The 14,190-nt window shown below is 35.9% G+C and overlaps 1 protein-coding gene and 1 pseudogene across 1 annotated transcript; one reads left to right on the top strand and one right to left on the bottom strand.

The window, feature by feature from the left end:
* Positions 1 to 514: 514 nt before the first annotated feature.
* LOC119817639 lies at positions 515 to 2,089 on the top strand (annotated as a pseudogene).
* Positions 2,090 to 3,163: 1,074 nt separating this feature from the next.
* LOC119816049 (prolactin-2B1-like) lies at positions 3,164 to 10,863 on the bottom strand. The gene is made up of 5 exons (XM_038332308.1): positions 10,833 to 10,863; positions 8,503 to 8,681; positions 5,968 to 6,075; positions 4,780 to 4,959; positions 3,164 to 3,346 (listed from the first exon to the last, which is right to left on the bottom strand). Exons 1-5 carry the CDS (start codon positions 10,861 to 10,863, stop codon positions 3,164 to 3,166), a joined length of 681 nt encoding a protein of 226 aa, XP_038188236.1.
* Positions 10,864 to 14,190: the final 3,327 nt, after the last annotated feature.

The raw sequence follows: 14,190 nt of genomic DNA on the forward strand, positions 1-14,190 counted from the left end.
GGTTGGGCTACTTTCCAATTTTCTCACAGAATAAATACACACTTTCAAAATTCATGTGCTTCCTGCTCTAGAACATTATGATTATTTTCAACATGTGTTTTTCCTTTGTCATCATATAGTAATGAATATAGCATAAAATAAGTGATGTCAAATATGTGCTTAAAATAACACCAGTTACTTATTGTACTTATTGATTTCTTATAGTGCTATATATTCACTAAATTTGTAGCTTCTTTTGTTGAATATCTGAGATATACATGCATCATAGTATAGACTGCACATTGTTACATATTTAATGTTTCTCATATATCTAACTATCAAAATCATCTCTCATATCAACTCAATCTAAACTGGCTAAAAAATGAATGAAAATATATCAAACCATGAAGAACAAATGGAGGCGGTTTTCTCACATAATGAAGGGAGAAAGGGCAGAGATTAGAGGGACCACCACATCTGGCTCGGCTGTTTTATACATAGAAACACTGATTACTTCTCTGGTCCCGGCGGTAAGATGGCAGCTACCGCGGAGTGCGATGTGGTAATGGCGGGGACCTAGCCTGAACTGCTAGAGGACGAAGAATCCAAGAGGGAAGCGGAATCCTTCAAGGAACAAGGGAACGCATACTATGCTAAGAAGGACTACAACAAGGCTTATAACTATTACACAAAAGCCATAGATATGTGCCCTAAAAATGCTAGCTATTACGGTAATCAAGCAGCTACATTGACGATGCTTGGACGGTTCCGGGAAGCTCTTGGAGATGCGCAGCAGTCAGTGAGATTGGATGACAGTTTTGTCCGGGGACACCTCTGAGAAGGCAAATGCCACCTCTCACTGGGGAATGCAATGGCAGCACGTCGCAGTTTCCAAAGAGCCCTAGAACTGGATCATAAAAAATGCCCAGGCACAACAGGAGTTCAAGAACACCAATGCAGTCATGGAGTACGAGAAAATAGCGGAAATGGATTTTGAAAAACGAGATTTCCGGAAGGTGGTTTTCTGCATGGACCGTGCCCTAGAATTTGCCCCTGCCTGCCATCGCTTCAAAATCCTCAAAGCAGAATGTTTAGCAATGCTGGGTCGATACCCAGAAGCACAGTTTGTGGCCAGTGACATTTTACGAATGGATTCCACCAATGCTGATGCTCTGTATGTCCGGGGTCTTTGCCCTTATTATGAAGATTGTATTGAGAAAGCAGTTCAGTTTTTTGTGCAGGCTCTCAGGATGGCTCCTGACCACGAGAAGGCTTGTATTGCTTGTAGAAATGCCAAAGCCCTTAAAGCCAAAAAAGAAGATGGGAATTTAAGGAAGAAAATTACAAGCTAGCATATGAACTGTACACAGAAGCCTTGGGGATAGACCCCAACAACATAAAAACAAGTGCTAAACTCTACTGTAATCGGGGTACGGTTAATTCCAAGCTTAGGAAGCTAGATGACGCCATAGAGGACTGCACAAATGCGGTGACGCTGGACGACACCTACATAAGGGCCTACTTGAGAAGAGCTCAGTGTTACATGGACACAGAGCAGTTTGAAGAAGCTGTGCGGGACTATGAAAAAGTGTATCAGACGGAGAAAACAAAAGAACACAAACAGCTCCTAAAGAATGCACAGCTGGAGCTGAAGAAGAGCAAGAGGAAAGGTAACTACAAGATCCTGGGGGTCGACAAGAATGCCTCTGAGGACGAGATCAAGAAAGCTTACCGGAAACGGGCCTTGATGCACGATCCAGATCGGCACAGTGGGGCCAGTGCTGAGGTTCAGAAGGAGGAGGAAAAGAAATTCAAGGAAGTGGGAGAGGCCTTTACCATCCTCTCTGACCCCAAGAAAAAGACTCGTTATGACAGTGGACAGGACCTGGATGAGGAGGGCATGAATATGGGCGATTTTGACACAAACATTTTCAAGGCATTCTTCGGTGGTCCTGGGGGCTTCAGCTTTGAAGCATCTGGCCCGGGGAATTTCTTCTTTCAGTTTGGCTAATGAAGGGCAACTACTCAGAACCCAGAAAATGCAGACTCGCTCAGTTTAACCATGAATGTGGATGGTTCACCTCCTCCATCATGTCCCCATGTACTTAGAGCAGTTTTGTTTTCTCAGTTGGGTGCCCTGTGTCTGTATGAGTGGGGTGAAGGAAAGGGAGCCAGCACTGAGCACTGGGGAGAGAAGAGGAGGGAAGCCAGGGGTAGATAGGGAAGCAGCTTGTGAATTTTTGTTGTATTGTTTAACTTTATTAAAAAAGAAAATAAAATGTTTTGACCATTAAAAAAAAGAAGAAGAAACACTGATTACTGAGTTGTTCAGCTATGTGTTTTGGAAATTACTAGTGCACAGCTAAGAGAGGTTCTTACTACTTCCAAAAAATATATTTCAAGCCATAGTCAGAAATAAATCTTGGCTGTTGCATCATAAGTCACTAATGGCATTTTTTTCCGTCTCCTAATCTCTAAATCTCAAAAAATACAAAAGAATGCAAATCCAGAAGGAGGGGGAAGAGACATTGTAGGACCTTTTCATCTCTGCCTTCCCTGCTTTCTTACTTCAACCACTTGAGGATGAGAGCAAAGTACTAAAGAACATTCATGTGAACAAAAATGGACATAAGCCTTGGAAAAACTTGTTCTACTCAGCATGAATTGAACATCTGGAATTTGTCTAAGATGATGCTCCAGAGACAAGAATTCAGAGAAACGTGGTTGAAGAGAGTTGGAGAGAGATTGAGTCATTTCATACTGTGGTCTAACACACTTCAAATTACTGCAAATTTTCACAGTATTTACAGATAATGCGAGTGCATGCTGCCTATTCTGTCAATCCGTATTCTGAAAACAAATCCAATAGGGACTACTTGGCATTTAAAATGTAACTGCCAGATTCAATGCATTTTGATGGATTTTTGATACTGTAAAACAGTAACATTGTTTTTTGCTGATTCTAACAATTTTACATGTATTAATATTCTGGAAACGTGAAGAAAGTTGTTATTTGTCAAATATTTTGTTTTTGCACGAAATCAACAAAAGAACTTTGGACCAATTGACTAAGAATTTTGAAATTCCACCAGTTTTTATTTTTAAAGAAGAGAGGGGAAAACTGGAGCTTTGTAGTATTGTCTTATCTAGGGGCATCTCAGAAACAGATGGTATAAATTTGCTGTTAGCATTTGTCTTGGATAATTCGGTACTTGAGGACCTCGAGAAAAGTGTTTACTCTGTGGGAATCTCTGAGCAGGCAGCGGATCAGGTTATAAAAGGCAAAACAACGAACATCTTCATTGCTTGACTTCAAGGATGCCAGCCCAGACCAGACAAGGTAGATCTCATCATTTTTCTCTCCAATCTAAACATGATCACCAAAAATATAGTCAGCCAAGTATTAATTATATTTTAGATGTTTATTCTTTCTAAATATAGATTTATAAAAGTACTTGTAAAGTTAAAATTATAAAATAAATATAGATCTCCATGGATATACTTTACCAAACCCAAATGAATAAATTTTCTGGCACATGTCAAAAAGCTAGTAAAATGTTTCTTACAGGAGTATATAGATGGACAACCAGCAAGGTGTTACTTAATTTTTTACATGAATGACATAGGGGCAATGGGGGAACTGATTTCATTTTTATGATTGAACAAACTTTGTGTGTCCTTACCATAGACTCAATCTTGCTTTTTTTTTTCTCTACTTTAAGGAATTTGACATTAAACCAATTTCCCTTCTGTTTTTAACCAAACTAGTTGTCCAAATACTGTGTGTACAATAAAGCCTAGAACAAATGAGGATTGCTTTGGATAGTTCAAGAGGCAAATATTCAGAGGATTATTGTATTATACCTATTGAGGTAGTTATGTATCTGTCTTTATACCCAGGAAAGATACTACAGAGTGAGAAAATTCTGCCTTCTTCTAATACCTCTGGATGAGGACTGTGAGTGAATTATTTTTGAGAGGTGTGTATGTGTTGCTAGTATTCATTTTGATAAAAAGGCTATAACAGATATGAATGCCTACATTTTCTGTTTTCAATATTTTACTTTCTTATTTTTTGAGATAATATAATTACATTATTTCTCCCTTCCCCTACTTACTTAAAAACTCTCCTATATATTTTCCTATTTTTTTAAATTCATGGCCTTTTTATTGATTTTTATATGTACATATTTGTATTTATCTTTGTATTCCTAAATATAACACCTTATTATTCTGTGCAATATTACTCATATGTATTATTTTAAGTGATGACCATTTGGTATTGGAAACCAAATGATAAACTTTTACTTGGAGAATCCTATTTCTCCTATTCTCAACATCACTTAGTTGCTTGTAGTTGCTTGGTTTCTTTGTGTAAGGTTGAGGCCTCATTGACCCTTCTCTGAAGCTCTGACCACATTTGTATGTTTATTGATTGGAATTGCCCTTGTTCATCTGAGGTTTAGGAAAACATGTTGCTGAGACTCTATGGATGACGTTTATGAGATTTCTCGGAGATACATTTTTATGCAAACTCCCTAAGACTATGGTTCATAAATCTTTCCTCCTCATCTTCTTCAGTGTTCCCTGAACCTTACATGTGGGAATATTTTGTAGATGTATCCATTGGAACTGGACTTTGCAATTCTTCATTTTGACTCGTTACGATTTTCTGTAATAGTCTGTATGAATTACATTGCTTTTCAATTTTTGTGCAAAGTAAAACAACTAAAAATACATTAGTCATTACAAAGAACTCCTCATTCAGGCATGAAGAAAGCTAGTCAGCAGGCTGCTCACCTCACTGAGTATTGTTTTAACTCCCACCATGAGTTGTCCAACCCTTTCCTGAATTGCTCTGGCTTCGGAGAGGATACCATTAGGGGCTCCTGGCATGGAAGACATTTCTTTCACAAGATGATTCAGAGGGACGGTCCAGGAATACAGTAGATTGCATAACAATTTCAGTAGATCTTCTGGCTAAGTAGGCATAATTTAACAATTATATTATAACAAAGTAAACTAAAATAGGATTAGATAAGGCAGCTTTGCTCTAAAAAACTAAAGCATTTGTGTAGCTATTCATATTATTTTATATAAGATACAATTTGTATATGTAAAAACTGATTAACATTATTATGAAATTTTGTTGAACATTAAACTCAAAACTGGCAGTAGAGTGTTCTATGAAGTTTCTAGCAAAATACTTTCAATAAATAATTTCTCTTGATCAAACTTCTACTATTAATTATTTATTCTTCTTTATTTATAGCATAATTATATAAATGAGAACTGTAGACCTATATTTGCCATTAAGCAAAACATGAAGGATGAACTGTATCATATAGATGTGTAGAGATATATGATAATGTTCAGCTCAATCCCGAGATGTGTTATGGCCGAGAATCATATATGGGAGATGATAACCATCATAAATTGGAGCTGATAATGATATGTAGACTTGCCATCATACTTAAAGAATAATTTTATCCCTAGAAATAATGTACAGTGTTCATTAGACTCTTATTTTCCGCTGGTTTTCAGTTACAAAATAAAGGTAGGACAATCAGTTAGGAATTAACACTTAGTGAAAGAACTTAACAGTTAGAAATAAACATGTCAGTATGTACTGTGCTGTCAAATTTGGCTCCACCAGTGACCATGAGAAATAAAACTGCATTTGCATCGCATATAATTACATTAATGAATATTCAACCAAGAATGTTAATGTCAATCGAAATGTTCCTGCATGTAATGATTACAAATCCAGGGGTTTAAGGTGGTAAAGGATCTTCTCCATGTAAAATTACAGATACTCTAAAATACAGCTTGGCATATTTTACATGTAATTTATTAACCATAGGGTATGGCTTCATTATTTCTCTATGATAACAAATATAGAGAGCCTTTGATCATATCCACTATATGTAGAAATGCTATGTTTCTTCAGTTTATCTGGTAAAGAAATACAAAAGAATAAACACTTACACTGCTTTTCAGAACTTGGTTCTTGTTTTCTGGGGTATCAAGAAAATCAGTGGGGCAGCTGTCAGGGATCCTGTCATTGTACCTCTTGCCTTGTGCATATTGTTTGTCCTGGAAAGGATGAAATATTAAATAAGTTAGAGATTGGAAATTATATGAAGGAGCTAATGACCCAAATTCTGAGGCATTTGATAGATATTTAATTTAATTTAACAGAAGAAAACTGATGCCTAGTAATGTAAGCCTAGCCAACTATTTGTAAATGGAGCTGTCCTATATCCTACTACTGTCTGTTCTTAATCCAACATATTCTGTAACTGTATTCTAAATAAATATCTTTATACTCACAGATATGATTCATCTCATCGCTCACCAAGGAAGGTTCTTTTTGAAATGGATGGAGACCAGTATAGAGATACATACCTGATTAAAATGCAGAGAATGAGTGACTTTGAGGTTCCCAATCCCAACTGATATATCTGTAATGCATCCGTAAACCTAGACTCAGAGAAACTCTCAAAAGGGCAGTGGGGGTAGAAAGCTTGCCTAGGTAACATGCTTCCTTTAGGTATTACAGGTAAAGTGAACCCAGAATGCTCAACAATGTGACTGAACAAGATCAACAAAATAATCATGCTGGCTGACTTGTTAATGTGTACAGGAGAAATCCCACCCAGTTCAGCCCTTAGATGAAGACCTACAGGGAATCCATGGCTGCCGAGAGAGGGAAAATCAGGTACTTCCTGTGCTGAATACCCATATCGGTTGTCTATTCTACATAGTTAGCCATGGATAAATGCACATATAAGCAAAGGAAAATGTGAACATACATATATATTTAAATAATGCAGATACAGATATATATTTGATGTATATGTATTTATATATACATATACATATGACAGCAATAATAATAAACCATGAATTTGTTATAGGAGGATACTGAAAGATTTGCTGAGGAGAAAGGTAAGACTCTCACAAATGCAGCATTCATGTATGAAATTCTAAATAAGAACTAGCCGCTACTGAAAGTTGAAATTAATATATTTAGAGAAAGACTACAGTTTAAAACTTGATCAATAGTCTCATTTTTCCACCCAAATAACCTTCAAACATCCCAACTTTCCCCCTTGTTTGTTATTCTCAGACTTCTTAAAAGTTGTTCATTGCAACAACAAAATTAGCAAAACTACAAACTGCTAACTGTGTATCAACTTTATCTGGCATTTTTGACAGGTGCCATAGTGATTAGGCATATAGAGTTTCTAGTTTCTAACTTAGTTTGTTAGACATATTAATATTATAGCTCTTCTTGTTACTACTTCTGCATCTATACAATTTTATTTACCAATGTCATTGTTAATTCAGAGTACTATTTTGCTGATGGTACCAAGTCATAAAATCTCTTGGAAAAATACAAGAAATAATAAGTTAAGAGCTAATTAAGATAGAAAAATACCATTTGCAATTATCAATATTTATTCATTAATTTGCTACAATAGATTTATTTCTTAAAGTCATTCTGTAAAACTCTTATTGTTATTGTTTTGATAGATTGAAGGGATACTTAGATGACTTAAAATATTCAAGGCAACCCATCAAGAAATGAGAATGGCAGAAACAATAGTGTACATTATGAATGCTAGAGGGGTGTGTCTGTGTGTGTGTTATGCAAACTTGAGTCATATTTTCACATATACATTGACGTATGTATGGAAGTACTTATTGATTTCTTAAAACAGTTAGCATAATATAATATGTAACTTTCAATTTATTTTAATCATGCAGGCATATTATACTTTCATCTATATACCAGAACTCCTTGTTGCAAGCCCATGAATTTGAATTATTTAAAATGGATTAACTGCATTTGCAGATTTATAAAGGAAAAGAAATTGAAAACTTCTGATAACCTATGTCTGTATCTTTCCTGCTTGTATTTCCCTGCAAAGTAATCCTCATTTGTTTGTTATCTATAATACCCAAAGTAAAGACACCAGTGGAGGCCAAAACAGTAAATCAGTGGTTTCTAACCTGTGAATCATGGCCCCTTCAGGGGTCACATGTCAGATATTATACATACCAGATATTAACATTACAATTCATAATGGTAGAAAAATTATAGTTGTGAAGCAGCAGCAAATTAATTTTATGGTTTGTGGTCACTACCACCCGAGGAACTGTATAAAGGGTTGAAACATTAGGAAGGTTGAAAAGTACTGCACAGAATGAAGGAATAAAAATCACACCTTTCTCTTAGACATACATTTTATGGCCCTATGTTACAAGAGTAAATTAAAATAAAGTTCAAAAATAGAGAAGAGTATCAAAATTATTTAATTTGAGGATGTAACTGACATTTTTGAGAATATCCTTTTCTCCTGTTAAAGGGTATAGTAGATGCTAATTTCTTCTCCCGATGATGGTTCATTACTTGAAATTTCTGTCATGATCTTCCTTCATTAGGCTACACTGTATCCCAACCAGTAGCATGGAGGCCCATTTTAAAAGGAAGTCATTAGTTACAGGGGTACTTACAAATTCAGTGAACAAATTTGCAGCTTGTCTACTGGTGATCTGAGAAATAAAGGTTGCCATTGTGAACAGTCTCCTTAAGGACTTCTGGGTATCCCCATCCCTCTTGACACAGGTGGGTGCAGAGGTCACATTCTCCCACAAAAGCAGGTAGGACACCAGGAGCAGGAGCAGTGCCTTAGCTAAAGGAGAAGAGAAGGCACTGTGAGGTCTCTTTCTCTTAGGTTGTCAGCAATCACCCTGCCAATGGTAGTCTTACTGGAATAACGTTTTTACACCCTAGGTGGTTTTAGATGTGCCAGGTAAGGAACATCTTCCACTGTGCAAGTTTCGTTATACAAATATATTTGCAAAGATTTATATTTTGAAATGTGTCAAAGATACTGAACTTTTAGCATAATTTCAAGACATGTTTCTGTTTTTTCCTCACATGTGGAGCTGAACATTAATCAAGTTAGGATGGCCTAATCCTATTCTTATGGTTGTTTAGTGTCCTGCAGATTTCTCTTGGTTTTGAATAGGACAGTCAAGAATTTGTAACCGGTAGTTTAGTGTCTAATATTAGAATATTTGACCCTCATCTGACAAAGGCAACATGCACATGTTTGCTTTATCTTCATGATTTGTGAAAAACACATTATTTGCCTTTCTAGTGATAGTGAGGATGAAGAGAATGTTCTCATAAACATGATGCCACTGCCTGGAATTGCAAACTCAGCTCCAAAATGTCATGTATTTATTTCTTTACAAAATGTCTTAGACATTTTCCTCTCAATTTAATGTTTACAATAAGTCTGTGAATAGGCTTAGCAACATAGTTACAATGAAGACACAGAAATAAATAAACTGAATTTGTAGCTTTGTGATTTTGTAATAATCCAATTAATAGCAACTTTAAAAGGCAACACAAAAACACAATGAGGACTTTGTACCTCCTTTGACACTCAGTGTTGCCAAGGGTTTTGGTTATTACTTATAATGGACAACCCATTGTCCTTGGTGCCATGTCACTGGCTCCAAAAATTTGTTTATCTGATTTCTCTTCTCTATATAATAGATACCTTTAAATGTTTTTGCAATGATCAGTGTTGATTTTATCAGTTTCCTTTAAATGTGTCCTTTACTTGAAGAACCACAGAACTGTAATGCACCAATAGTTTACAGCAGGGTGAAACACCATGCATTTATCATTAAAAGTCTATTTACTTTTATGGACACAAATCTGAAACAAATTATGTTATAAAATATGATTCTTATGACTATATTTCAATAGAAACTTTGTTAATACTAATGGTAATGCCCAACAGAAACTTAGAAAATTGGTAGGGGCAATGTAAGGAAAACAGCTACAACCAAATACTTAAAATATCAAAATATAACAAAAAGTGGTGTCAAACACAGATAACCATCAATTTTATATACAAAATGAAAATATTATCAAAATTTATACATGGCACATTTTCAAAAATATACATATTTTCCTAAATTTATTTTAAGACTGATATGCATATATTAAAATATGTATATTACACTCCATATATATATATGTATATATACATATATATGTGTCAATTGGAGAATTTTCACAGTCCAAGAAGAAAGACTCATTATTTCTTTTCTACATCATAAAATCAAGTTCATATGTGTTAATAATTTATTTTTGTTGAAATATTATTAAGAAAATAAAAACAAGTTAGCATTAATGTGAGGTTTTGCCTCGCTATTTTTTGCCTTGGCAACCTAATTGTCAAGGTTCTGTACTACCCACATCTCCTAGGCTTGCCTACATTTCTCTCGAGAAGCAGCAATTTGGTTACACTCGTTCAAGACAAAGAAGTCACAGTCAAGACCCCAGGCCCAGAATATGTTAGTACCTTCCTTCCTAATATATTACTAATTTGACCCATAGAACCTACTGCTATCATTTCATCTCAATGTCTCCTGGTTTACAATTTTTATTTTTGAGTTGAAGATACCATTTTTATGTAATATTTGGAAAAAACCCTGGTTTCTAACACTTAGACACGTGTAATGTCCCACAACCACTTTTTACATTATATCAATTAATACAAGACAAAATGTCTCTGGACATAGCTCCAATCCTCTCTATGAAAAATGACTCCCCTTTGAAACCCACTAAGCCAGAATATATTTTCTTTCTATATTAATGACCACAAAGTATGTCTAAAGTCTATGTGGCTTTGCTTCTCCTGGTTAGGTATGAACAAATGTCCATTTATTCCAGGTAGGGCATCAACTATAGCGATAAATAAACTTCCCAATAACATAATGCTAAAGCATCTATAGAGGAACATAAATGAGGAGTTACTTACAGGAAAATACTTGAGTCAAAGACAGCGGCATTCCTGAGAAGTTACACACCAGCTTCTCTGCTGACTGAGGAATTCTGTATCAATTTGGTTCTTACTCTGCTAGCTTTCTATCTCCTATATAGCAGAGCGCACCCTGCTAGAGGGCAGAAGGAAGTAACCGATAAAATCTAAATCAGGATTCTATGACTTCTAGGGTCAGGGAGTGAAGCCAAATATGTGTGACTACGGTCATACGTGTATCTTTGTGCTTATCTTATTTCCGGGTTGTGGTTAATTTTCAAGATATTTTTGCACATAGCCTTAGCCATCTCTGGTTCATGAATACTGATGGTATTTTTATACTCAAATGCAAAGAGTTATGGACCAGGCATTAACAATTTTCTTAAGGTTCTTGCATGTTCCTGTCACCTCATCTGCAATGCTCCATGAGCTACCAGGTTCTATCAATAGATTCTATCAATTTATTCTCCACAGTTTATATTTCGAAAGTCTTTGTCAGTATTTGTGGTATACTGTTCAGAGTTTTACTTAGTAGACAGATAAAAGAAGTAACAGGTAAACACACAGTTTAGAAGGCAACTGGTAGAAACATCACATCTATTGAAACAAACAACTGCAGAGGCCATCCTATTAGGGATTATTCCATCCTTAGACACAAAATTTTAAGTTGAATAATACCAACTACAGGTTCTATGAGGCTAAGATGATCTTAAATTCAATGAGAAAGTGGTTTGCCGACCTCATAAGAGTTGTATCTCAATTGGCCTAGGGGTTATATCTTACATGTCTGGGTGTTCCATTATCATCTTTTGCACCAGTCTTATAATGACACTTTATTCCAGTAACTAATATGGTACCATGTGGCATGACAAAGTTTCCTTAGTAATAAGAAAATGTCCATGCATTCTCAGTCTAATTTCTTCATAACATGCAGCATGAATATGTAGATTCAACAATACGTTTTAACCATTTAGTTCTGACATGCACCAAAATCATTGACAATGCCTCTATGGGTTGGAATCCGAAGAGTCTACCTGAGCCAATAACTCAGTGGAAGTTAATCAATCTGGTCTCTGGATTTTACAACAACCTAATAGGCTTTGGTGTTACCTATTTCTACCATGAAGTGTTCCTTCTGGCATATTCTTAACTGGTAGGATTACTATTCTTTTTTGACTGATAATTTTCTTCTATCTTTTTTCTCTGCTCCTTTAACAGTTGTAGGTTAGTTTCTGTGTTAATCACCATCCACTGCAAATAGAATCTTCTTAGATGGTAATCGAGAGATGCGTTAAACTAGGATTATAAAAAAAGTCATCAGATCTATTCCCAAGAGAATGTTGAGCACCAAAGGCACTCCATCCGGAGCCTTTCTTTTTGGCAGAACTGGCCTTTGTGCAAAGAAATGCCCATACCTCAACCACTGACAGAGATACAGAGTATCCGTAAATGCTTAAAACAGGACTGTCATATAATGCCAAGACAGGTTAAGATAGTTTTGAATAATTTCTTGCCTTTGAAAATGGTATGTCAGTTATATTAGGCCTTAGCCAAAGTTGGTTGCTTCAACACTGCAAATGTGACTTTGGTTGATTGCCCAGGTAGCCAGTTATCTCTGATTTGTTGCATGTTTTGGAAGTTGTTTGATTGCACTTCCTAATTACTCAGGTAACATTATTTTCCTTCTCAGATCTTCGATGGGGTTAAAGACTATATAAAAGTAGTTACCTTCCTCTCATGACTTGGCCAAGTTATTTATTCTAACTAACTTAAGCTAGTTAGAATAGGATATTTGTACTTATTGTATATAATTTCGTAGTAGGTTTAGAACTTTCTTACTAAAACAAAAGGGGGAGGTGTTGCAGGAGCTCCTTCCACTCCTTCAGCCAATAGCCACTGAGATACTAGCCCATTGGGGCGTGGACTCTCTCTCTCTCTCTCTTTCTCTCTCTCTCTCTCTCTCTCTCTCTCTCTCTCTCTCTCTCTCTCTCTCTCTCTCTCTCTCTCTCTCTCATCTTTAAAAAAGCAGCAACTGCCCTCCACTCTCTCTCTGGCTTCAGGCTCCCCTTCCAGCAACTAGGCTCCTTTCCTGATTGCGCAGAGGGCTGTTGTCTGGGATGGTGGTCTGTAAGTTTTCCCCTTTAAATAAATAAATATTCTATTAATCATTAAAAAGTCATCAGGAGCAAGCTTAATACTCTGCCAATTTACCAACCTAAAAGCAACAAATTTACCACTAGCGAGGCTGTCCTGTGTAGCTATAAGTTCTTGGTCTGATGATGGTACCAGATATATGTTTCATCTAGTGAAGTGGGACTTAAACCAATCAGGAAATAAGTTAGGCACTTCAATTATATATTCTTGCTACTATTGCATCAGTGGGCATTTCTTGAGATATCAGGCATTGCTATAGCTGGCAGAGTTCACAACTGTGTGTAACTGATTACTTTCCTGCTTGGGTAGCTTGCCTGGTGCCTTCCAACACTATAGAAGCTAGCCAGTAGACATGAAGCTTCCAGTTTCCTACCAGTTTGCTTTTGTTTCTGTGTTGTCCTTAGGAATAGTCTTATTAATTCTGGGGTTTGGCCAAGAGCAGTGGTGACCATGACATTGTAATAGAAGTTTCCAAACTTTAATGATTTTTTTCAAAGAACCACTACTAAATTTCACTGATTGTCCCATTTTTTATTTTTATTTTCACTGATTGTTTCTATTGAGTTTGTTATGTTTTTTTTCTCTTTTCCTTTTTCTTATTTCTTCATAAAGGGATTTTAAACATTTCCTCTTATATATGCTACAGGCTATTATTTCCTTTCAGTACATCTGTGGATGCATGCTGCCAGTTTTGAAAGGATACATTTTATATTTTTTGAGCTTAACCCCTTTTTCTTCTTTTGCTATTTTGCTCATTGTCAAGGATGATTTAGCAGAGTGTTGTTTAGTAATTTATGCTCACTCACGCTTTCATTGCATTTTGTTTATAAAATTTTGCTTTCCTTTCCTGACAATGAGAATAGTCTTTATGTGATTTAATTATGCCATACATTGATGCATATGTTCATCATATTATTTATTGCTAAGGCTTTTCCACACCATACTAGGCTAGGATGTGTTTTTCTACTCAATTCTCAGTTTTTGCTCAGGTCATGTTCATATGTTCTATGGCATTGCGCAATCACCAAAACCTATTTGCTATATTATTTTCTCAAAGTGAAGACGGTATGGGCAAACTACAGTCACAGGATCCATTAATTAATACATTCAGAACTTAAATTATTACTCTCTGTAACTTTTATTACCTCTCTACATTTTAATGAATACATTGAATATAAATGGGCATGTACTACCTATTCTACAG

Source organism: Arvicola amphibius, chromosome 6 (genome assembly GCF_903992535.2).
Source record: "Arvicola amphibius chromosome 6, mArvAmp1.2, whole genome shotgun sequence".
In the NCBI taxonomy this organism is placed as follows: domain Eukaryota; kingdom Metazoa; phylum Chordata; class Mammalia; order Rodentia; family Cricetidae; genus Arvicola; species Arvicola amphibius.

Excerpts from the sequence above, each read along its gene's own strand:
- LOC119816049 (XM_038332308.1), bottom strand. The coding sequence starts at position 10,863 with ATGCCGCTGTCTTTGACTCAAGTATTTTCCT. Across the intron at positions 6,076-8,502 it reads CAAATTTGTTCACTGAATTT|GACAAACAATATGCACAAGG; the intron begins GTAAGTACCCCT and ends CATCCTTTCCAG. Across the intron at positions 4,960-5,967 it reads ACCAAGTTCTGAAAAGCAGT|CCAGAAGATCTACTGAAATT; the intron begins GTAAGTGTTTAT and ends ATGCCTACTTAG.